This window comes from Diplodia seriata (genome assembly GCF_021436955.1).
Source record: "Diplodia seriata strain FDS-637 chromosome Unknown scaffold_1, whole genome shotgun sequence".
In the NCBI taxonomy this organism is placed as follows: Eukaryota; Fungi; Ascomycota; class Dothideomycetes; order Botryosphaeriales; family Botryosphaeriaceae; genus Diplodia; species Diplodia seriata.
The window spans coordinates 2073242-2097353 of NW_027117308.1; the positions used below are offsets into that span (position 1 = coordinate 2073242).

Genomic DNA, 24112 nt, shown 5'->3' on the forward strand with positions numbered 1-24112 from the left:
GAAGAGAGTGATGGTGCAGGCAGAAGGTTAACGGAAAGGTAGAAACATTTATAGAGAAGTGATGAATGAAACAACCCACCTTGTGGCTGGAGTAGTGAAAGCATAGGCAACCACGTTCCATGCAGCCCCTCTAGCCAGAGCTGTCGATCGGCGGCCTGGACTTCAACGATGGCTCGTTTAGGCATATCGAAACGAGAAGGAGTTGGCGTTTGGTGGAAGGCCTGAATCTCTAATGGTTCATTGCCGAGGGTGCTACCATCCAAACGGTCATGGCGCCGTTGGACAACGATCGATCATGCACGAGCAGGGTACTGCAGAAGAAGCATTCAACGGTGCTAGTTCATCTATCGTGAACGGTAGGGGCTGGACGATCCTTCCCTCGGAATGCGGCAGGGGCGTTGATGGTGTGTGTCCCGACCAATGGGAAGCAGGTGTAGGGGTTTCGGAGCTGTTTCACCGGAAGGCAGCCGGGAAGCTTGGGGGAACGCTACCTCGGCTCGCGATTTTGGTCGGGAGTGCCGCTGCCGGGATTACACCTTAAAGCTGTTAAGGTGCAATCTATCCGATGCGGCTCAGGGGATCGCAACCACCACAGCCAGGCCCTGTTGGTCGATCCCCCGGTATGGTGTAGCCACAGCCATTTCCGGCCCCTAGCCTCTGCGCGTCGAAGGCGGATGGCGTCGCAATCCCCCTCCAACAAGCCGAGGCTGCAAGGCTGAAACGCCCAGTGGCTCGATATTCGGTCCGCAGTCCATCGTGTCATCACTGTTGCGCTCTCCTCGCAAAAGAAACCGCCCCTTCTTCTTTTCGTGCGCAAAAGGAAGCTCCATCTTCCTACTCCCGGTCCGCTGTTTTGTGGATATGAAGAGACCCGCAGCCAGCGAAACACCTCGGCAGCGTGTCCTCCGCTTCCTCGGCTCTCTTGTTGCATCGCCACAGCGCATTGTCAGGCACGAAGCCACCTAACCAGAAAGCAGGTTTGCTTGCATTGCGCAGTGACCTGCCAGAAGCAATACGAGATAGCGGCCGAGGCACTAGAGCCACACGATCCGCATTGGGCAATCAACGTAGTGATCCTTGAGGGAGAGTTGCTGCGCCTATGACACCACCGCAGCACCCGCTCTCTCCATATTGCACATTAGCCACACTTGGTTGGTGCAAACCGGTGCATCAGCCACGTGGGGTCAACGGCCCCCAACACCCCGGGGGCAATCTTAATATGGGCCGACGATCCCATGCCTGGATGCAGTCTTGAACATTCTGGCCCTTGAAGCGCGCTTGATGCTATTGAATGCATGTGGTACTTCACCATTACACTTTTGTAGCCACGTTGTTGCGACCCGAGCCGCTCAAGCCAGTTCAGGTTGCGGTCTCAGCAAAACGGTTAACGTGAAAATCGTGCGACTTCGTATCATTGAACCTGTTGCAACTGCGGCCAAAGGAGTGGTGGAAGACCTCGATACAGTAGCAGACCAGCGGCGCGTTCCAGGCAAACAAACACGTCATACCAGGACTAGACAAATTCTCTCTCTGGCCGGACGTGACGTCCAAAATGGCTAGGCATCTTTGGCTACGCTCGCCATCGACGCAGTCGGACATGGATGGCGCTCTGCTGCCCTGATCCTGTACCAGAAAGAGCGTCGGATTGTTGACCACGGGCTGGACCGGACCATCAGGTCAATATGTCGGGAGGGACGGGGTTGATTTAAGTTTTTTGACATGACGCGTCGTCAATGGAGGCGACGCATTGCATTTGACTCGCATCCAACATCCAATGCGTGGAGTGGGATGTGAGCCCACAGCCAGGACAGACGCCGCGTAAGCTCCGATATGCATTCTCTGTGCTTTCAACGTGGTACCACAGCGGGCGACAAAATAAATTGCCCGCCCGCATTAGTCTTACACAGACTCCGCATCATCATATTTATGTAGGCAGTTGAACACAAGATCCGGGCGTAATTGTGCGCATTTGAAACTTAAATTTACGTCCAGATCTTGTATTCAACCACTCATGCCGTGTAGAATTTTTCTATGAGACAGATGCGGTGGGCAAGTTCTTTTCGTCCCCTGCTGTGATGCCTCGATTGACATGGTGTCCTGCTCATCTGTGGAAACTTGACGGGGTGCTTGCAGCTCACCAGAGGAATTTTGCGTGAAACTCCTCGGAAAGGTCAAAACTACTGCAACTTGCCGAAGGGGAGATGGATCGCGGGCCTTGAATATGTTGGTGAATATTCGTGGCATTTTGACCACTCTGCAGAAGGGAATCCCGAGCAGAGCTTTCTGGAGTATTCCCTGACTGTGGGTCAGAGGCTCGTGCCCCGTCAGGCAGAGGGTGAGCGGGCCACGACCCTGGCATGGAGTTGGCTGGATCCGAGTGATGACGGCTTACGCCTTCCATCGGCGCCTCGGCAACGTGAGGCTGGGTGCTCCTGGAGGTGTCGGAAGAGGGTGCTCCGGGAGTGGAGCTGATGTCCACAGCAGACGCTGGGCGCTGCGGCAGCTTGCGGACCGAGTCACGGCGTAGGCGGTCATTGTACCAGGCTAATATGGCGTGAGGCGAATTGAGGGGGAATGAGGCCCAGTAATCAAGCGCAGCTCTCTTTTCCTGGGTTGAGCGCTTCTGATTGCTCTCGACACTAAGATGGCGCGCAGAGTCGTTGTGACAGGTGACGGAGCTCAGCAGCTGGTCAGAGGGCACCAGGGGCAGGACCTGGAGGAGAATATGCTCCACGTCATCCAGCCGGGCCTCGATGGCTTCAAGGTAGCCCTTTGCGGGGCCACGCTGCAGCTGCGGGGGCCAGGTGCATTCGTTCCCGGTCTCGCGGCACCGGGCACATGTCGGCCTACCTTCGTTAGCATGCTGCTGCCAGGTGTTGCGAAGCGGCGGGGTCACCATTCGCCTCCACACTTCTGCTTCTTGCTGCGGCACGAGTCGCAGGCGGCGCTGCTCCGCGTCTGGCGGGGCTGGCGCGCGGGCTGGGCCATTGTCGCCCCCGCTTCGCTTGTCTCAAGCCTCACTCAGCACGGCGGCATCCCAGGTGGGCGGTTGAGAAGCTGAGGCTTGCGGTCGGCGGTCGAGTGTTCAGCAGAGTGGTCGTGTGCGGCTGGACAGGTCGAGCTGAGCTGACTAATATCCCGTGACCTGTTCGGGCTAGCTCGACCGGCACCGTGGGCGCGTCATTGTTGCGTTCTGGCCCTGTCCGTACCTTTCTTGGCGTCTGTCGGCCGTTTGCCCGCATGCTGTCGTTGTGAGTATGACGGGTTAAATCGGCTGCTGCGGCAGAAAACCGCCGTGCGGGCGAGCAGTCGGCACACGGTTCCATGCCGCGACGACCTTAGGTGTGCGGGCAAGCTCTGGTTGTTCGCTTGGCGCGGGCTGGGCGGGCGAGCGACTCGGAAGACGGGCCGCATGGGTTGGGTTTGCACATCTTTTTGTTCCTGCGGCTGCAGCCCTCCGCCCAGCCAGAGCCAGAGCCGCGCCGCAACGTCTGACACCATGATGGCTCACTCAGCGCATACGCATTCCGAGGCTGCTCCACAGCCCCAGTGTCATGACTGCAGAGTAGGGCGATTTCGGACGCCGCGCGTTCCGGCAGCGCACTGAAAAGTCCCGGCCGCGGCCTCGTGAGAAACCGGAAGCAGGCATTGTTTTGTCACTTGATTCGCGCGCCTTCCTTCCTCCCGCACCCGCACCCCATCCCACACCTCCCCGCAAAGCAGCCGCAATCGCCTGCATACCCGAGGTGCCGCCCGCCGCCCGACTGTGCGACTCTTATACCCAGCGCCGCCCGGTGCCCGAGCACGTCCCGCAACGCAGTGACATCGCACCACCATGAACTGCCCTTCGAGAGTCGAGCCAGACATTCCACCCGACTGGAACCAGAACCCACCCGCCCTGAACGCCGACGCCACCACGCGTAATGACTTGAATCACATCGCAAACGAGCGCCAGAAGCGCAAGAGCACCGACCACAGCTCCGACGACGCCATCACCGAACGACCGCAGCAGCCCCCCGACATCCACGCCGGCCCTTCGCAGCGGCGGGGTGTTGGGCGCTCCAGGATTCTGCCTGAGGGCCCTGCCAAAGCAGCCATGAGCAAGACTTCGTCGCCTTCTGGGCGTGGCCACAAAGGGAACGGGGAACCAAACCGGGGTGGATCGTGGTTCACTGAACTCATGTTCCAGGCCAGAGATGTGCTCTACAACTATGCGAAGTTCGTTGGACCAGGTTTCATGGTGGCCGTTGCATACATCGATCCGGGTATGTGTTTTCAGGGCTCTCCTGCGTGACGAGGCTGCAAAGCTGAACTTCTCCAGGAAATTATGCCACGGACGTTGCTGCTGGTGCCTCCTACCGCTTCAAGCTCCTCTTCATCATCTTGATGTCCAACATCTTCGCCATCTTCTTGCAATCTCTCTGCGTGAAGCTTGGCACAGTCACGGGCATGAACCTGGCTGAAAATTGCCGTGCTCACTTGCCCTGGTGGCTGAACGTGATCTTGTACATTTTCGCCGAGTCGGCCATCATCGCTACGGACATTGCTGAGGTAGGTGTTCCAGACTCGGTGGCCCGTTGCACACATGGGCCTGCAACTACGTGAGATGACACGTCAGGTGCTCATCTAGGACAGCCGACAAAGCCCTTGTCAGGTTGGAGCTAACTCGTATCTCAGGTCATCGGTTTCGCGATAGCTTTGAACGTACTTGGCAAAGTACCTTTAGTTGCCGGTTGTGCCATCAGCATTGTCGATGTCTTCCTCATCCTGCTTTTCTACAGACCCTCAGGCTCCATGCGAGCCGTGCGCTATTTCGAATATTTTGTGATGCTGCTTGTGCTTGGTGTGGTTGTCTGCTTCTGTTTTCAGCTCAGCCTCATCAGGGACACGTCGGTGGGCGACGTCTTCAGAGGATATCTGCCAAGCAAGGCTATCGTTGAGTCGAAAGGGTGAGTCGAGCCACAGGGAAGTCTACTCAGAAACAACATCTGACGCACAGAACCAGCCTTTACCAATCTTGCGGCATCCTTGGCGCCACCGTTATGCCTCACTCGCTGTACCTTGGCTCGGGCATCATCCAGCCGCGCCTGCGCGAATTCGATGAAGCGCTTTTGGCTTCTACCCAACACCCCGCCGCTGCGGAAAACAACAATTCTGACACCGATTCTGACTCGGAATCAATCGTGTCTCTCTCCAAGTATCGCCCTTCCATTCAGGCGATCAAGGCTTGTTACACCTACTCAGTCGTCGAGACTGCTATTTCTCTCTTCACGTTCGCGCTCTTTGTCAACTCCTCCATCCTCATCGTTGCCGGATCTTCACTTTACAAGACACCTGGCGCTGAGTCTGCTGACCTTTTTGGTATTCATGATCTTCTATCGTCAACGCTGGCGCCCGCTGCTGGCACGATTTTCGCACTTGCCCTGCTTCTTTCTGGTGTGAGTGCGGGCATTGTCTGCACCATAGCCGGTCAGATGATTTCGGAAGGGCAGTTGAACTGGAGTTGCAAGCCATGGAAGCGTCGATTTTTTACCCGCAGCATCAGCATCGTCCCTTCGATTATCGTCGCCGGGGCGGTCGGCCGCGAAGGATTATCAGATGCACTCGAAGCCTCACAGGTAGCACTCAGTGTCATCTTGCCATTTGTCAGCGCTCCTCTCGTTTACTTTACTTGCCGCAACAAGTTCATGACCGTTTCCGCTGTTGACCGCGGTGCGCGCCCCAGCAACAACGCTGTGGCGCAAGCCGAGCATGGGGAGCGTCAGTCCAGTACCGGTTCCGTCGAGGAAATTCAGATGCGCAACAACTGGCTTACAGCAACGATTGCGGTCCTCATTTGGTTGATCATCGTAGTCATGAACATTGCTTTATTAGTGCTCGTCGGCATGGATAAAGCGTAGGCCGTTTGCAGCCGGGCAAACCAGCAGGCCAGGCACTCAGAACAACTGGTGGCTATAGGCCCGACAGTCTGTGCCTGGCACTGTTTACATGGTCGATCACACCCTTCCATGTGTCGAGGAAGACCTTGGCGCCCATCAAATTATCACATCAGATAGTCGTATGATAGACGGTGTTATTGCAAATAATCAATGAAAAAAAAAATTAGAATCAACCTGAAATCTCGCGAAACAGATTGTGAGAAGATAAAAATCTATCATAGTCCACAACCATAACTGGCTGTGAACAAGCCTGCAGAGACACTGGCCCCTTGTTCACTTACGTGGGTAGTAGAGCCCTGTGTCTGGATGCGTAACTGTAGTCTAAAAATTCTCATCTACGTCTGGACACTTGCTTCGACTGCTCCCGTAAGAAGGGCTCAGACATTCCGCAGCCCACACTGTGCAGCAAAAGGCTCAATTTTACTGCTCACTGATCGTTCCATCGTAGTCGTGTGCGTTCGTGGGGTCGTCGAGGGTGTAGTTGCCGAAGCACGCGTAGTCGTAGTTGCTCAGCGCGTACGAGTCCCGCTGGCTCTCGATGAACTTGTCCAGCGCGCACAGGCCGTCCGTCCGGCCCTCACAGGCGCCGCCCCTGACGCTCGCCAGCGGCACGATGCCGTCGTTCAGGCGCATGCGGACGAACTTGTGCGTCGCGGCCGCCGCGTCGTAGCCGTACTGCTCCGGGTAGTAGAAGGTGCGCTTCTCGCTCGCGGCGGCCGGGTCGGCGGCGGCGCAGCCGACGACTTCGGTGATGAGGCGCGCGCCGAAGGGCGTCACGCGCGCCAGGTTGAAGTGGCGGTCCGGGTTGGGCGGGAATTCCGTCAGGGAGGGGCCGTCGCGGAAGTAGTCGACGCTCATGGCGGTGAGGACGGAGACGATGATGTCGTCGTGCGAGAAGTCGGCGTAGAAGGGGCGGCCGAGCGGAAAGTCGTCCGGGTTGTCGGTGATGGTCGAGTTCACGGACGAGTTGGACGCGGTGATGTATTGGTTCTGCAGGCGCGCGAGCAGCTCCTGCACGTAGCCGATGCCCTGCGCGCGGCCGGTCGGGTTGCCGAAGGCGTAGTCGTAGTAGTAGGCGATGTCGAGTGTGTTCTCGAAGCCGGCCCATTCGTCGGCAGTGAAGAGGCCGCAGAAGTCGGACTGGCCGATGTATTGCATCTCGTAGGCGCAGATCATCTGCATGGCGTATGTGTTGTTGACATTGAAGCTGAATCCCTGAGGGGCGTACGTTTGCAGCCGCTTGGTAGCGTCCTGCAGGTAGACGGGTATGTATTTGAACACATCTTGGTCTCCGATGTCGCCGATATCTGCTTCAAAATCGTTGAAGCAGCTGTCGTACGAGGCGAGAGTGTTGTTCTCGGTCCCGCCCTCTGGAATGATTAGGACGTCGAAGTCATCCGTCCAGTTGCCCAGCGTCGGGATGGACTGGTCGGGCTCCGCTCTGAAAGTAGGACCAAAGAATCCGATCGCCCAGTTTAGCATGCTGTTGTACATGCGCGGTTGCGAGGTTGTGCGGAGAAGCGGTTTCTCCCTCGCAGTTCCGTTGGGATACTTGGGGTCGTAGGACAATTGGCCGTTTTCAGCATCATAGAGCGTACGCCCGTACTTGTTCCAGAAAGAGACACCAGATCTCATCTCCTCGACAGCACCTTGGCCGGTCAGGAGACCAGTGGAGGGCATGGAATAGCGGTAGTGATTCAGGAACTTCAGCGGGCCCGCGAACGAACCCGTCGAGTTGGATGCAGCAGACCAGTTGCCCAGCTTGTACACAAAATCCAAGTTGTTGTCTCCGTCATCGACCCATTCAATGGGCAAGCGGTGAGCGTGACGTTGCATGGTGTGAACTGAGCGAATTAGCCTATAGCTAGCCTGATGATGCAGCGCCGAAAGCTCTACCTTGCTCGATTTGGCAACCGTCAGGCAGGCCAACATCCTTCACGCCAAAGACGTCAGCGGCATTGTCGCTGTAGGGAGAGATCTGGCCCCAATGCTTCGAAATCTCGCTGATGTCGGTAAGCAAAGTAGGATCGGAGTAGTTTGCAATGGCATGAGCGCCTGCCGCACAGGCCAAAGCCTGCGAAACACGAAGGAACGAGCGAGGAAACATTTCCAAGAAGCAATGGCTTGGTCGCAGCTGGATTGGCCAATGCGGATGGAATTGATCCGGATGAAGCGAGAGCCGTGCAAGGGATAGGCACGTGGAGGATTGCTGGCTACGACAGAGCAGAGCCGGGAGCGATCAGCAGCGGCGTAGGAGGCCCTTCATATAGCAGTGCGGCAGGGAACACGACGGGCAGGCATCCCACTTTACTGCGTCATGTATACGGGGCCTAACACCAGAGGAGATGTTGAAGAGCGGGCCGAGAGAGCTTGTTGCTTGGCTCGTTCCTGGCTTCTGGATCCGCGCTACGGGGCTTTCCTGCGTGGGGCTAGACAAACATACCGCCATCCGCTAATCGGAGCAGCAGGACAGTGGTTGCAGAAAATCCGAGCCTTGTACGTGGGCAGCTGAGGCATATGTCCGGGCGTAGATGTAAGGTTAGGACTGCACATATGCATCTAGACATGCTTGAGCAAGGGGGAGGCTCGATCATGTTGCGACCCGCTGGGGCAGGGGAAAGATTTTCGACCACAATAGGCTGAAGAGATCGCAGCGCGAGATCTCTGCCGCTGCGTGGCATGACTGGTGCAGGCGGTAGAGTTATCCGCCTCGGGAGTGCCGCATGAGTCGCGGTGATAACGAAAGGGGCCCGAGCTGCGATAAAACGGAGAGGTGCAATCAAAGCCATGGCTGTCTGCAGAAGGAGACGGCTGCGCATGCCGGGTGTTGCACCGTGGAGCCGCGAGCGCAAGAGTAGATTGCTGCACGATGCTCAGGCCCCAACTTCCCGGCGTCCATCAGGTACCACATGGCTGCTGTGGGGACCGGCCGCCGACGTCGCGGATTGCCTGCTCGCATGCAAAGGGATCAGATCATAGCAGGTCTTATTGCATGAAATTCGCGAGGTCTCATTGCTGGAACGCGGACGCGCCTGACACTGTCCGAGCTGCAGGGGAGACTCAAACCCTCATCTCCTCCACAAAGTCCGGAGACAGGGGCAGCACCGGCGACGATTTCCATACGCAAATTCGAAGGGCTGAAGACGTAAGCGCAAGGCTCGCCGCCGGCCGCGTGAAGGGGAGGGAGGCTCGGGAGGTTCGGCGATACGAGGCGGCAGGAGCGCCGAGCAGCCCGGAGCAACGGCGCAGGGTGGCCACACAGCCACGTCGTCGCCGGAGCCAGCATCGCAGCAGCCCGGCGACCCACCGCTGCACCGAGGCAGGCGGCGGGCAGCAGGCGGCGGGCAGGGCGTGGACATGATGCTTGGCGTGGTGTTGAAGGAAGGCGGGTGATTGCGATGGTCGGGCCGCCAGCGTTTGCAGGGAGCCGCGCCCGAGCCGCGCAGCCCCAAGTTGCCTCTCCAAGCAATGCTTGTCGCTGCTCGGCCACCCCTCAAGCAACGCCAACCATCAACGGCGCTCTGCCCAGCGATTCGCACTCGCACACTCCAACCCCTCCGCACACTGCTTCCAGCCACTGCCGATCATGCTGCGCGAGATCTGCTGCCACCACCATCCAGAGCCAGCCCGCCGCTTGCCACCACTCCCATGCTCTCCTGAGCCATGACCCACTAGGGCCCGCGCGCCGACTAATTCGTTACGCGTCAATTTCGGCCGGACGTACGAGGATAGCGACGCGATGCAAGCCAGCGCCCAGCGCCGCGCATCCTCCCTGATGTGCCCCGGGCTGTGCTCCCGTCTTTCTCTCATCATCCCCGGCGCGCCCTTCCCCAGCCCTTCCTCCATGTCACTCGTTCCGCCATGAGATTCCTCACCTCGCCCTGGAGTATCCTGGGGATACTGTCGCTCGTTCTGAACCACGTTCACGCTGTCGACATCGACATCAGCAGCACCGACTCGATCAAAGATGCCGCTTCCGAAATCGCCTTTGGCCTCATGAAGTGGTACACCGGTAACAACACTGGTGATGTCCCGGGTAACTTGCCCGACCCCTACTACTGGTGGGAGGCCGGTGCCATGTTCATGAGCATGGTCGAGTACTGGTATTACACCGGCGATGAGACGTACCTCCCGCAGACCAAGCAGGCCCTGGTCCACCAGACCGGCGACAAGAACGACTACATGCCCAACAACCAGACCCTGACCGAGGGTAACGACGATCAGCTCTTCTGGGCTCTGGCTGCCATGACTGCCGCCGAGCTCAAGTTTTCCGACCCCGGCGACGAGGCCGCCTCCTGGGTCGCCCAGGCACAGGCCGTGTTCAACGAGCAGGCCGCGCGCTGGGATGCTGCAAACTGCGATGGTGGTTTGCGTTGGCAGTAAGCAACCACTGCCGGCGACAGTCGCTCTTGTCACTAACCGGGCGACACAGAATCTACTCGTTCAACGCAGGTTGGAACTACAAGAACACCATTTCGAACGGCGGTTTCTTCCAGCTGGCGGCCCGTCTGGCCCGCTACACCGGAAACACGACATACAGCGACTGGGCCGAGAAGATGTGGGACTGGGCTGCCGGTACTGTCATCCTCGACACCGACACGTGGACCATCAACGACGGAACGAGTGTGACGAACAACTGCAGCACGGCCGATCACACACAATGGACATACAACTACGGAACCTTCATTGTCGGATGTGCCTTCCTGTACAACCACACGGAGAACGAGGTGTGGAAGACGCGCGCTTCGAACCTGTTGAAGACGACGTACTCGACCTTCTTCCCGGATTACATGACGGCCAACATCCTGGTCGAGGTCACCTGCGAGCCTTCTGGAAACTGTGATTACGACCAGTCTTCCTTCAAAGCCTACTTGGTGCGCTGGCTCGCTCTGACGGCGCAGCTGATCCCCGATTTCTACGAGGACATCTTCACCAAGCTTCGCGCATCGGCGAAGGGGGCGGCCGGCCAGTGCTCAGGGTCCGCAAAGACAGCCGGTAACACGTGCGGTCGGGAGTGGAATTCGACAGTATGGGATGGCACGTACGGTGTTGGTGAGCAGATGGCGGCGTTGCAAGTCGTCGGCTCCCTGATGATCGACAAGAGCACGCTTGATCCTCCGGTCACATATGCGACTGGCGGTACCAGTAAATCGGATGGCAGTGCAGGAACGGGATCGGGGGCAAGTAGCACCGATGGCACTTATACAACGTTGACGGCAATCAGCGGAGGCGACAAGGCCGGCGCCGCAATCCTGACCATTGCCATCGTGGTGGGCACATTAGGAGGAGCGGGATGGATGATGATGGGCGACTTCTGACATTGACAGAACTTTCCGCTTCTTACTTAGCACCGTTTTTCCTTTGACGTCTGTTCGTACTCTTCATCCACTGGATACCTGGACTTATTTTCACTTTTTTTTTTTGTGCCCATATACAGAGGGGAGCCCCATAGCGGTCAAGATCAGAGCGGAGTTGGTGGAAAAAGCGCGACCTCATTACCCGATGAGAATCTATTTTGCTCTGTTCATTCGGAGACTTGTCTATTTTGATATCATAGGGTTATTTTAGGAAATGCATCCCCCACGATCGACGAGCTTTGCACCAACCTGAGTCCCCTGCTTTATGGACCCTGAATTTCCGCAACGCGACATGGGCTGCCATGGAGGACCCCTCGGCGCAACAACCGACACCCGTCACGTGCAATGGCAAATTGGAGTCCTGTTTGGCCAGCCCTTTTCATGTTTTGCTCGCTTCGCCTTCCAGCAGCGCAGGCAGGTTCTCCTTGATGTATTCAACAACGGCGTCCGGGCCCCTTTCAACCTGCAGACCCTGGGGCAGCGCAAATGTCTTGATGTCCGGCACGATCTTCCGCGCCGTCTCCTGGGCCGTTTGGCTCTGCTCCGACGTCCACATGGAGGCGGTAAACTTGGGCCCGTCAGCACACCCTTGGCCGTTGATCTGAGTGCATGGGATAGCTCACCAGCAAGTCCGGCTGGACCTCTGTCACCACTTGCTCAACCTTGGAGATATCTAGAAGGATGTGAGCAAAAGGCCGGCGCACAGGTGGCTCACGGCATGGCTTACCGTCGGCGTTGCCGGCATGGATGATGGTGTACTTGTCTTTCACGTCCTCGACGACACGGCCGATCAATCGTTTGGCACGCTCGGGCGCGTTGTTGACGGTGACGAGCTTGAAAGGACCGAGAGGGGCCATGGTTGGTTGGTCTGTGTCACGTTGACCCGTAGAGCAAGATGTAGGACAGACGTAGGTGGGACATTATTTCTTTTCAGCGTCGTCTCTACTTTTATCTCCGAGCGCAGGGTCGGCATCCGAGAAGCGCGGCGGAGCTAGATGGTCGCGGATGCTGGCAATGCCGAGTGATGGTGCGATTGGAGCTGCCCCGCTGACGTCTCCCCCGGTCTGCCCCGCTCTCTGTGCCCCGCGGTTGCTAGAGTCGGGAATGCCGACCCAGCCTCCTCGACTTCACCCCGCCGCCAAACCACCACCAAGACCCAGAGGGTTTGTTTTTCCGCTCAGCCTCTCCCCTTGTCCGGTCTCCAGCTCTTTCCCTCGGAAGCGCTGCCGGGATTGTAGCAGCAGCAAGCTCTCCCGGGCCAACATGCCGACCACTGGGCCTGCGGACCATTGCGTACCTGTTTTAATGCACGCCCGCCATTGAGCATGCCCTCAGCAACTCTCAACCCCCCAATACCCCATCTACCATGGCCGCACCAAAGGACTCGGGCTACATCCAGGCCAACGACCCCACGCGCCCGCGGGGCGATGCCGCTGTGCCCTTCCGCGAGATCCTCCCAAAGCCGGACCACCCCAAGATTGCAGGCATCGAGAATTGCGACGCTCACAGTTGGTGCGCGTCGCGGCGCAAGATCGAGGCGCCGGCGTGGCTGATCAACCGGCTGGACGCCAAGAACCTGGAGAAGCCCTACATCGGCTTTACGACAGATGGCAACGTTCGGGAAGGGGTGTACGAGTGGGCCGACGACGAAGGCGCCCCCGTCAAGGAAGCGACTCAGGCCGCGAAATTGCTGCTGGCGTTGCTGTCGGACGACGAGCGGGCGCGTACGCTGCATCCGTCCGTCGACGACGACGCCATCCGGCTGTGGTCGAACCCGGAGCTGTACGTCAACCCAGGCGGACTGCGGCTGGACGAGTGCGGACAAGAGGTGCAAGACGCGGTGCACGGCGTGCTGCGCGCCAGCTTGAGCCCGGAAGGCTTCGACAAGACATGGGCTTGCTGCCTGACCAACGGCTTCCTCGGTCACCTCGTCAACGGCCGTCGCGTGCTCAACGAGCACTCGTACAACTTCCGCCTCTTCGGCGAACCCAACGCGACTGAGCCATGGGGCTACACCTTCTTCGGCCACCACCTGTGCCTCGCCGTCGTCTTTTACGGCCCACGCATGGTTGTCGGTCCAACCTTCATGGGTGCCGAGCCGGACCGCATCGACGAGGGCCCGCATAGCGGCCTGCGGCTGTTCAAGACAGAGGAGCTCGAGAGCCTAAACCTCATGCAGAGTCTGAGCCCAGCGCTGCAGGCCAAGGCGACGCTGTCGGTCGGCATGGATGGCGACTCGCTGCCCACGGACCGCTGGAACCCGTTCGACGAGAGGCACCTCGGCGGCGCGCGGCAGGACAACAGGGTGGTGCCTTTCGGTGAGTTGGAAGCTGCTGCCATTGCAGATCAAGATTTCCTCAATTCGATATATATATATAAATATATTTATGCGTGTGGGCCAGAAGAGTGTCAAAGCTAACATTAAGATTAAATAGAGGGATGCCCGGTCAAGGAGTTCCCGCCCGCCCAGCAAGAGCAGATCATCACGCTCTACAAGGCCTTCAACGAATACTACCCGGCCTCCGTGCTCGAGCATCGCGTCAACCTCTTCAAGAAGCACCTCGACGAGACGTACTTCGCTTGGATCGGCCCTCACGGCGATGATGACCCCTACTACTTCCGCATCCACTCGCCCGTCGCCTTCATGGAGCTGGACTTCCACTGTGGCAGTAAGCGGATTCCGATCTCTCCCTCTTCTCCATCCCCTTAAATTCATCGCCCCCCGGCGCGCGCGCACACCCACACAGTCAATATTCCCAACCTTTTATACATCTATATTTCCCTTCCCTCTTTAAACACGAGCAAGGCTGATCTTCGCGGCGCTCGCAATTAGTCTTCTTGACGAACACGTCGCCGGCACGGTGCCACATCCACACTACCAACAGGCTGCCGAACAGGGGCGACTACGGCAAAGCGCTCATTGAGTTCTTCAATAAGAAGAAACCATCGTTGTGAAGATTATGTCGTAGATGTGCAGCTATGGTCTTCATGCATAAGCGTCGCAATATCCCCTCTAATGCAAACAAATTATGTATCGCAAATGGAGTCGAGACATTGTTACGACGTCCGCTTTTATGCTCGAAGTGAGCGCAGTGTTGTTGTTCGTCGTTCGCATGATGCCGAGGCCAGAGCGTTCGTCTGAACACACGACCGTCAATCAAGCCAGCCCTCAGATATGCTCAAATTTGTTCTGCCCACAGTGAGTTGCGGCGGTTTTGAGCCCGGCTTACGGATGCCCAGTAGCAACAGACATCCAGAAGCAAATGTGAGTTTTTCCAAGCCCGCTTATACAGGCAGTTGGATGAAACGTCTGGGCATGGGTGTGAGATTGAAAAACGTGTATGCGCATCCTGACGCAGGATTCGACTGTCTACGTAAGTCGGTTGCTGCAATGGCTCTGTTGGCTCAAGTTTGTTGTGCAAGCCGCTGTGTCATGATGGCCAGCCACCTGTAGGTCGTTCTCTTTGGTGTCATCGTCTCAGGCAGCATGCAGTCTTCTTCCCGTGTACGCAAAAGCCGAAATATTCTAAATTTTCTATCATTGCATGCTAGGAGCAGGTTAGGAGCTCTATTATGTGATAGGAGTTCCAGGAAACTTCTGACCAAGAGCAACGGATTGCCTGGCTCAAGTCCGTGACAAGATCAATAACAGCCATCTTCTTTTCGAGCACTATCCATCATTCATGCACAGTTTTTGCCGGAAATCGTTTGATTCAATTTCTAGATATACCCTTCGGACGCAAGTGGCTGACATCATATCCAAATTGGGGTCTTGGTCAGTCATGTTCAAAAAATGTAAAGTCCTTCTGTGTGAGGAATCGTCTACGGGATATCTCGTCTAGCTCGGTCAATGTCTACTGGGCATGGCCACTGGATCGACATTAGCGTCTATGCTGTGAGCAGAAGACTTGTCATTAGGTGACATACGGGTGCTGGCCATCTCCCACGCGCGAACCGGTCCTGGTATGCCTGTGGAAGGGGATGTTCTTGACGCCACGGTGCCTGAAGCATTAATGGTTAGTATAACCGTCACACATTAAGAGGAGTCGATCTTGCGGGTGAACTCACTTCAGAACAATACGCTCGATGGCGTCCATACCCATCTTGAGGGTTTCCATCCTCGGGCCATAGGAAAGACGGACGAAGTGGTGGCAGGGCGAATCGAAAAGATCGCGACGCTTGCTGGGGTTCAGGTCAAAGAAGATACCAGGGACGACGATGACCTTTTCGTTCAAGCACTCGGAGAAGAAGTTCAGACCGTCGTTAATGCTGCCGGGCAAGGAGCTGAGATCCAGCCAGAGGTAGAAGGTCGAGTTGGGCACATCCTCGTTGGGGATCTTGAAGCCCATCTCGCGGAGACGACCGATGACGTAGTCGCGCTTCATTCTGAAGTGAGTTTGAAGAGCACGCATCTCGTGGCGAACCTTGGTGGGCTCCAGCATCTGGATGGCGGCCTCCTGGAAGGGAACGTTGGTGCCGCCGTCAAGGTAGGAACCGCAAGAGCCAATGGCCTTGATGAACTCCTTGGGACCAACGATCCAAGCAACACGCCAGCCTGGCAGACGGAAACGCTTGGTAAGACCATCAATGATCAGGACGTCGTCCTCGTCGACATCAACAACGTTGTCAGCAGCGGAGATGACGGTGCCGTCGCAGTCAGTCGTGTAGTTGTAGCCACCTGGACCGCATAAGTTAGAGATAGCCCCAGTTGACTTGCTCCGTGGAGTGCTTACAGTAGAACTCGTCCATGATCAGAGTCGCCCTCTCGCGGCAGATGTCCTGGATTTGAGCGAGCTCCGGGTTGGTCATGACCTGACCGGTGGGGTTGCGTGGGTTAGAGGTGAGAATGACAGAGGTACCACGGGCAATTTCCTCGGCAATCTTCTCCGGGTGGATGTGGTAGTTGTCCTCACGGCTCAAAGGAATGGGGATGGAGGAGAAGTTCCTGAAGAGCGACAACATCTCGTTGTAGGCCGTGTAGTCGGGAATGAAGAAGGACAGGTAGCTGTTGCCCAGCACGGCGGCGATACGGATCAGACCGGCACGGCCACCGGGGACAATGCAGACGTTCTCCCACGTGTACTTGCTCGGCTTGTCCTGGCGGTGGTGCTCGTTGTACAGATTGGCGACAGCCTCGCGGAGAGGCTTGATACCGGCAGTCGGGCCATACTCGCGGCCGCTGAGCGAGATGTCGATGTTGTGAGGACGCTCGAAGCAGCCCTCAATTTCATCGTCAACCTCGGGGGCGCCCTGGCCCAGGTTGGCCCAGGCCTCCGGATCCTCGAGGTAGCCCTTCTCGTAGGCGCGCTCCGAGGTCCAGACAACGCCGGTGGACGCCCTGGTGGCATCGAGACCGGCGTGGACTTTGTGGCCGGCGTGGTAGTTGCGGAATTGGCGATGGACCTGCGAGTTGAGCTCTGCAGTTGCAATTAGCGGGGGGCGCGGGGCAGAGCCTGCGGCGGGAAAATGCAGGAACGCATGCGACTTGCAGGGACGTACCGGACTCGGCCTTGCCGGTGGAGAAGCGACGGTCACGGCCGAAGCTGGTCGATTGCCTGCGTCCGTGGGATGCCATGTTTGCAGCGAAAAGTGTCCGGCAGAAGAAGACGGGTAGTTGCAGAAAATATATAGTCAGTCCGGGCTGGCGCGATGCCCCTCAAAGCACTGATTCATGCTTTTTATGGAGAGTGGGCGGGCTCACACCGCCGCAGATCCAGCCTGTCCACCCACGTCAGCCACCCTGCGCGCCCGGGTTGGAGCTGGCGGGTCCGGCGCCGCGCCCGAAAAAAGCTTGAACGTGCTTGGGGGAGCTTCACCTTTTCGACGGCCCCTGCCTCCTTCCTGCACACCTGCCCTGCACCTCGCCTGCCCATTGGCCCGCCGCCTGCCAACCTGCCACAAACACGCTGCAGCGCCGAAAAAGACTGTCAGCACGGCCTGGCCAGCGCGCACTTCGGGCGCAGCTGCCTATGGAAGCTCCCGTATGCGTGGGGCGCATGAGCATGACGATGAGACAAGACGGGGCTGCGTGGTTGCCTCTGCAGCGATGCGATCGGGTCTCGAAGCTCGTCGTCAGCTCTCCCCAATGCCTCACCACGCACAAATAACTCCCCCTTGAGCCTGAACCTTTCCCAACCCAGTACGCCTCCGAACCATATCCGATGCGGCATGCGCGATTAATCTCAACTTGCGTCGCATCTGCTCGCTGCTTGCTCGAGCGTTGGGGTCTTTGAACCCCGAGTGATCAACCCCAAGGGGCGCATTCGCTAATCGACTGCCGCGCCGCATGCCAGATGACATCACGCCAATCAAGGTCGCGTATATCTATGCCGTCAGTACACCCCGGATCAAAGCCACCGTGCCAATATCCATTTGGTGTTCAGCATCAATTAAGCACGCCGTATGTACAAAAGAACAGAAACACGTTGGGTTGAAGCGAAGCGGTTCTTTAGAGGCAAAGAATGTCTAGTCAAGTTCAACTCGATCTCCCATCTGTTTGTCTGCTTGTCAACTACTCGATATCATCCCCACAAACAATCAATCCACGGACACAAGAGCAAAGCTTGCAGCAATAGGACCGCCCGCCAGATCAAGAAATATAGCCGAACAGACAAGCTTTTCGGTACCGAGGAAATTCATGTGAATAGGATGCGATCGCGAGCAAGGTCGCCGCAGAGGATCGCGTTTCTCTACCCTCATGCAAAGATGAACGCGAGGCCTGATAGTCCGACCACTAGAGTAGAATTCCCCCCATAATGCCAAGCATTGGTCGCAACCAGCTTCGTTTGTAAAGTCCAATAGGCGATAGGCGGGGAGGGTAGTATGACCTACCAACATTCACCCTGAAGAGAGCGGACCGGGGCGGCGGGAGATCACCAACACCACGCTCGGGAAGTGGTTTATCTGGGGTTGCCTGGAGGCTCTTGCACCCGCTAACTTCATTCGGCTGCTAGCCTTTGTTCTGGAATTTCCATCAGGATGCGGGAGATCATACCACTGCGGCAAGCGGTGGAGCTCAAAATTCTTTGCAGGGCTGAACGCCGCGACTGCCCCCGGACGTACCACATGCCGTCGCTAGCTTTGCCTGCAAACACCTACATCCATGAGACTGAGATACCGCACCATAACTACTTGGGTAGGGGGGTTCTCGAGATCTGGATGTTTGCAGTCTCAGAACCCGCACACACGTCCGGATAACTGCTTCACGCAAGCAAAATTCCAATTGGTCGATTGCCGCTCCAGGTACCAGTTGGTCCTCATCGGACCAAGGCATTCCTCTGCTACCCTGGCTCCCGATCCGCGCTACCGGCCGTTATGACGCTGGAGCTGTCATTGATGTCACTGCCCTCTAGCGCTCCTTGCATACGGATTTCTGGCCCTTATGTACCTGGATGTGCACTTGAGTGATTCTGAAGAAAGTACAGCTCACAGCACGATGCCCTTGAAATACTCACCCTCCATCACACGCCTGCCGAAGATGGCGCACCAAGCCATGTCGTACTCGCAAGCTCTCTTGGTACGACAGAAGACAGTTGCACCCTCGTCAGCTGTAACCAACAAGCCAAGTCCGATGAGCGCGCCAGGCAGCATACGCGCTGACACGAAGGCCGAGCCAGCGGAGCGGGAACGGAAGGTCGACCACCAGCCGCGGACATCGCAAGAGGAGTCAGCCGTATATGTTCTGACCCTGAGCACGACGCCCTCGCTCAGTCAGCCGTTAACGCAGCTCCGCGACAAGCACTTTCCAATTCATCTCAACCACACGCCTGCGCACCTCACCATGTTTCATGCGCTACCAGGGTCGGAGATGACCGGCCTAGTCGCGGCGCTGGAGCAGCATTGTCGAAACACAAGCCCGTTCAAGCTGACGACGGGTGCACCGTTCCGGATGAAACGAGGGGTCGGCATCAGGGTGGGACAGGGCTCCCAGGCCGCGCAACGCGTGCACGAGGAGCTGCAGCGCCGATGGGCGGACATGCTCAGTGCACAGGACCAACAGAGCTGGCGGCCGCACTGGACGGTTCAAAACAAGGTCGACGACGAGGTTGTCGCGGTGAAGACGATGGAGGAAGTGCAGGAGGAATTCCAAGGGGCCGAGGGGCTGGCCAAGGGGTGCACGCTGTGGCGCTACGAGAAATCTGGACATTGGACATTTGAACGTGACTTCGACTTCGCGGGCGGCAAATAACAAAGACAGCCCTGATTACGAATAAGATGCTTGTTTCAGCGCGTGCCCTTGCGCCAGGAACATGTTCGACCAAGGAGCGACGCGATGGCACAATGGACCACATGACACTGCCGCCCACGATCCGCGCCGCGATGCAGGTCAGGCGGTACGGGATGCTGGCGCTCGTATGGGGCTGCAGTGCCCTGTCCTGGCGGTGGCGCGTTCCCCTCCACGTGTGTGCAACGCTGCGATGCCGCTCGCGCTCGGGGCCCGGCGATGATGCGGTTCGACTGCGCCGGGCCTCTCGTGATGCTGGCACGACAGCGCGGGGCGGCGGCGATGGGCTGGGCGGAGGTGCGGCCAGCTCTGCTTTGGCGCTGAAAATAGGTAGTGCGCGTCGCGTGTGGGCGCAGTGGCTGAGGCGGGCGCGCCAGGGCATTGGCGGCGGGACTTGACGCGGTGCGGAACGGTGATCCTTTGGGCTGGTGCGCAAGGGCCCCGTTGGTGTACCTAGGGGCAATTTGCTGGTGGAGTCAGCGGCCATGGACCGGTACTCTCCACCTGGCCTCTCGTTCCGTTGACGACTATTAACAGGCGCCTGCTCCTTGCACCGGTCTCCTCTTTGAAAACCCTGCTCCCATCGACCACGGCCCAATTGCCCGCCAACCCGCGCTCACTTGCTCCCAAAGCGCGCCTCCTCCGCTCGTTGCTCAGCGCCCCGTCCGCGTTCCCCGCGTCCGCCGCACCTCCTTGAACACAACACTCCACGATGAAGGGTGGGTCTGCCTGAGATGCCAATCCGCGAACTGTGCTAACCCCCGTCCGCGATGCAGCTCTCATTCTTGTCGGCGGGTTTGGCACCCGTCTGCGCCCTCTGGTGCGTCTTCCCCGCTCGCAAGGCTGAGCCGCGCCGCGCCCATGTCAATCAGGGACACGCCATTGACCATGAACACAGACCCTTACGCTGCCGAAGCCGCTGGTCGAGTTTGGCAACAAGCCCATGATCCTGCATCAGGTGGAGAGCCTGGCCGCAGCGGGCGTCACCGACATCGTCCTTGCTGTCAACTACAGACCCGAGATCATGACCGCGGCGCTGAAGAAGGTCAGTCAGAACCCCCGCATGTAGACGCGCACGCGCCGTGCCGCCGCACAGCCCCGCTGACGGCAGAGCAGTACGAAGAGCAATACAACGTCCGCATAGAGTTCTCCGTCGAGAACGAGCCCCTAGGCACTGCTGGCCCGCTGAAGCTCGCCGAGAAGATCCTTGGCAAGGACGATTCGCCGTTCTTCGTCCTCAACTCCGACGTCATTTGCGACTACCCCTTCAAGCAGCTCGCCGACTTCCACAAGGCCCACGGCGATGAGGGCACCATTGTCGTTACAAAGGTTGAGGAGCCGTCCAAGTACGGTGTGGTCGTTCACAAGCCCGGTCATGCTTCGCGCATTGACCGGTTCGTCGAGAAGCCCGTCGAGTTCGTGGGCAACCGTATCAATGCCGGTATCTACATTCTGAACCCCTCCGTTCTGGACCGTATCGAGCTGCGCCCCACCTCGATTGAGCAAGAGACTTTCCCCGCTATTTGCAAGGATGGCCTGCTGCATTCCTTCGACCTGGACGGCTTCTGGATGGATGTCGGCCAGCCCAAGGACTTCCTTGCTGGCACTTGCCTTTACCTCTCGTCCCTGGCTAAGAAGGGCTCGAAGGAGCTCACTCCCACTACCGAGCCGTTTGTCTATGGCGGCAACGTCCTGGTCGATCCCACCGCCAAGATTGGCAAGAACTGCCGTATAGGCCCCAACGTTACTGTTGGACCCAACGTCGTCATTGGTGATGGTGTCAGGCTGCAGCGCTGTGTCCTGCTTGCTGGAAGCAAGGTTAAGGACCACGCCTGGGTCAAGTCCACCATTGTCGGGTGGAACAGCTCAGTTGGCAAGTGGGCCAGGCTGGAGAACGTTACCGTACTCGGTGACGATGTCTCCATCGGTGACGAAATCTATGTCAATGGTGGCTCCATTCTGCCCCACAAGTCGATCAAGCAGAACGTCGACGGTAAGCTATATACCTCTAGGGTCGTTTCAACTCAAATCACTGACATTTTCCGCTAGTCCCCGCCATTATCATGTAAATTACGGTTTGCACATGTATCGCAATGGGAGCCTCCGGCGCGGTTCAAGACTCTTCCTCAACCCGATCGGACTTATAACGACTTTAATACCCATTCCTTCTCCGGCCCCTGTTATCATTCGAGAACGGCATATTTTCCTGGCCAAGTTTCCACTTTGGTTCACCATTTCCTGGCGGCCACGGAGTTTCAATTAATAACCACAATTTGTGTGGCTTATTTTCACCAGCAGCGTCCGGATTTTCCCCCGAGATGACCGCGAGACAAAAAAGCAAATTTTATAACCAATTTTCTTCTTTCACCATTGGGAACATCTTGGTTTCCCTTAACGGTTAGGGATTACAGAGGCAATGCATGGGAAGAGCGGGGAAATTCACTCAACGCGAGATACGTCATTGGGTTGCGTCTTATGTATTGCATGGCTTTTCATCTTCTATCTCCTGTTCTGATTGCATGCACCTTTGTTTTATGAAGTCCAAGTGGTTGATGAAGGCGCCGTACGCGATTTGGGGTGCGGGTCATGTTATGTTTTTGGTCAATGAGTGAATTGTGTTTGTTGTTTTGCATGATAAACTCATTCAAAAATGCCAGATCTCAACTCCTCGTGCGAAGCACGCTCTTTGGGCCCCGAAGGGATTTAGGGTGAGATTACGAGTGACAGACCGTTATTTCTTGACACAGGCCGGGCTCTTGCGGATTACGGTTGAGGCCTGTGTGAAGATTCCATGGATCAGAATGCGTCCGGCTTACATTCCGGCGGATGATCCCTTGTGGTCCTTTTCGTCCGCGTTCGCTGATAGTATGCGCTCTTTTCCTTTGGCTCGTTGCAACAGGTGATGTTGAGACATGCGCAGGGATAGACTATCGGCCCGAGCAATTCCAATATCCCGGGTTAGGTATCCGATGCCTCAACGCAAGCGTACGTGAGCAGATTGTGGAGTGACAGCATGCAACGTGCGATAAGAGTGGAAGTCAAGCATCCTTGCGGAGTATCCTACCTGTATTCTCCATCTCTGTAAAGTCTAGAAAAGCAGAAAATGTTACAAGTAGAAAGGGGAGCAAGAAAACAACGAACATTCGCTTGAGCTTTTCGCCTACTGATCCCTGCTACCTAAAGCATGCCGGACAGATATATTTAACTCTGCTTCAAACACTTAAGACATTCTTTCTGAGATTCAACGCCGTCCAAACCCAATCACACCACCTTTTCTATTCTCTCTCAAGATCCCTTTCTTTTTCTTCTTCTTCTTCTTCTTCCTACTCTTCAAACCTAGTCATCAAACTTGATGCCGTTCACAGCGTTCGTGTCAATCATACCGCCGCGGTAGCTACCCTTCTTGCCCTTGTTCTTCTCCTTGGTGAAGCCCTTGCCCTTAGTGACGATCAGCTTCTCATGGGCGCGCTGAGCATAATCGTAGGGCACGAAAGCATTGCTTTGGAAGCGGGGGTCGACGTATTGGTCCGTGGGAATGCGGCTGAAGGGCACGTTCGACTTCTTCGCCCGCTTGTTGCCGTCCTCGCCGCTGGGAGTGCTGGTGCCAGAGACTGCGTTGCTAGGGGTGTCGGCGGCGGAGTCATTCCTCTTGCGCTTGCTGCCAGGGGTCGCATTCAGCGCAGGTGAGCCACTGGTCATGGTGTCGCTGCCACTGCTGGAGTCACTGGAGGTCGCGCTGCTCTCCTTCTTGACTTCCTTGTCCTTTTTTTCCTTCTTCATAGACTTTTTGCTCTTCTTCTCGGTGCTGGAATCAGAATCGGAAGATGAGGACGAGGAGTCGCTAGAAGTTGCGCTGCTCTCATCCTTAGCGCCTTTAGCCTTCTTTTCCCCCTCTGTAGGCTTCTTCTTCTTCTTCTTCTTCTCGGCGCCTGAGTCGGAATCGGAAGACGAGGAGGAAGATGAGCTCTTGGCGCTAGCGTCGGAGCTACTGGAGGAGCTGGAGGAGCTGGACGATGACGAAGAGGAGCTGCTAGAGCTCGAGGCAGAGGCCTCGGACTCGGCGTCGGACTCGGCGTCGCTGCTCTCATCTGAGCTCGAGGAAGACTCGTCGTCGCTGTCAGCCTCCTTCTTAGCCTCCTTCTTGGCCTTCTTCTTCGGCGGTTCATCTTTGCTTTCGCTGCTGTCGCTGGCGCTATCATCCGAGCTCTCGCTGGCGCTATCGTCCGAGCTCTCGCTGTCGCTGCTGTCGCTGCTGTCCGAGTCGTCATTGCCATTCTCTGCCTTAATCTCATTGTCGATTTCCCTATCTTCCTCCCATTCCTCAACAATCTCAGTAATTGTGGGCATGCCTTTGGCAGCATCTTTCCATTCCACGTCGCGCTGTGCAGTCTCGGACCGAAGCTGTTCAGCAGTCTTCTCGTAACCGTACTCAACCAGGAAGCTGTGGAAGAGATCGAGAACGGCGGGGGGAGCCTTGGGGTAGTTCTTAGACTTTGAGTCGGATTTGGACTTTGTGACCTTAGCGGCCGGCTTTGCGCTCTTGTTCTTGGCCATTGTGTGGAAGTGTGCGGTGTGCGCGGGCGACTGAATAG

The 24112-nt window shown here is 57.2% G+C and overlaps 9 protein-coding genes across 9 annotated transcripts; 5 read left to right on the top strand and 4 right to left on the bottom strand.

Moving 5' to 3' along the window:
* Positions 1-3835: 3835 nt before the first annotated feature.
* Positions 3836-5900, top strand: SMF3 (NRAMP-like transporter smf-3; the record flags this gene model as incomplete). The annotated part of the gene is made up of 5 exons (XM_066772125.1): positions 3836-4265; positions 4322-4551; positions 4678-4949; positions 5000-5438; positions 5619-5900. The coding sequence occupies 5 exons, from the start codon at positions 3836-3838 to the stop codon at positions 5898-5900; spliced, it is 1653 nt and encodes a 550-aa protein (XP_066637404.1).
* Positions 5901-6359: 459 nt separating this feature from the next.
* Positions 6360-7775, bottom strand: SLS55_000616 (uncharacterized protein; the record flags this gene model as incomplete). The annotated part of the gene is made up of 1 exon (XM_066772126.1): positions 6360-7775. The coding sequence occupies one exon, from the start codon at positions 7773-7775 to the stop codon at positions 6360-6362; it is 1416 nt and encodes a 471-aa protein (XP_066637405.1).
* A 2025-nt stretch (positions 7776-9800) lies between these two features.
* SLS55_000617 (uncharacterized protein) lies at positions 9801-11257 on the top strand (the record flags this gene model as incomplete). The annotated part of the gene is made up of 2 exons (XM_066772127.1): positions 9801-10318; positions 10372-11257. 2 exons carry the CDS (start codon positions 9801-9803, stop codon positions 11255-11257), a joined length of 1404 nt encoding a protein of 467 aa, XP_066637406.1.
* A 418-nt stretch (positions 11258-11675) lies between these two features.
* SLS55_000618 (uncharacterized protein) lies at positions 11676-12153 on the bottom strand (the record flags this gene model as incomplete). The annotated part of the gene is made up of 3 exons (XM_066772128.1): positions 11676-11864; positions 11920-11969; positions 12024-12153. The coding sequence occupies 3 exons, from the start codon at positions 12151-12153 to the stop codon at positions 11676-11678; spliced, it is 369 nt and encodes a 122-aa protein (XP_066637407.1).
* Positions 12154-12662: 509 nt separating this feature from the next.
* SLS55_000619 (uncharacterized protein) lies at positions 12663-14006 on the top strand (the record flags this gene model as incomplete). The annotated part of the gene is made up of 2 exons (XM_066772129.1): positions 12663-13614; positions 13732-14006. The coding sequence occupies 2 exons, from the start codon at positions 12663-12665 to the stop codon at positions 14004-14006; spliced, it is 1227 nt and encodes a 408-aa protein (XP_066637408.1).
* Positions 14007-15210: 1204 nt separating this feature from the next.
* Positions 15211-16871, bottom strand: SLS55_000620 (uncharacterized protein; the record flags this gene model as incomplete). The annotated part of the gene is made up of 4 exons (XM_066772130.1): positions 15211-15298; positions 15365-15974; positions 16030-16713; positions 16796-16871. 4 exons carry the CDS (start codon positions 16869-16871, stop codon positions 15211-15213), a joined length of 1458 nt encoding a protein of 485 aa, XP_066637409.1.
* A 1917-nt stretch (positions 16872-18788) lies between these two features.
* Positions 18789-19484, top strand: SLS55_000621 (uncharacterized protein; the record flags this gene model as incomplete). Its single annotated transcript, XM_066772131.1, has 2 exons — positions 18789-18793; positions 18884-19484. 2 exons carry the CDS (start codon positions 18789-18791, stop codon positions 19482-19484), a joined length of 606 nt encoding a protein of 201 aa, XP_066637410.1.
* A 748-nt stretch (positions 19485-20232) lies between these two features.
* Positions 20233-21589, top strand: MPG1 (mannose-1-phosphate guanyltransferase; the record flags this gene model as incomplete). Its single annotated transcript, XM_066772132.1, has 5 exons — positions 20233-20239; positions 20297-20340; positions 20419-20565; positions 20637-21513; positions 21570-21589. 5 exons carry the CDS (start codon positions 20233-20235, stop codon positions 21587-21589), a joined length of 1095 nt encoding a protein of 364 aa, XP_066637411.1.
* A 1267-nt stretch (positions 21590-22856) lies between these two features.
* SRP40 (jun-like transcription factor) lies at positions 22857-24074 on the bottom strand (the record flags this gene model as incomplete). The annotated part of the gene is made up of 1 exon (XM_066772133.1): positions 22857-24074. One exon carries the CDS (start codon positions 24072-24074, stop codon positions 22857-22859), a length of 1218 nt encoding a protein of 405 aa, XP_066637412.1.
* Between the last annotated feature and the right edge of the window lie 38 nt (positions 24075-24112).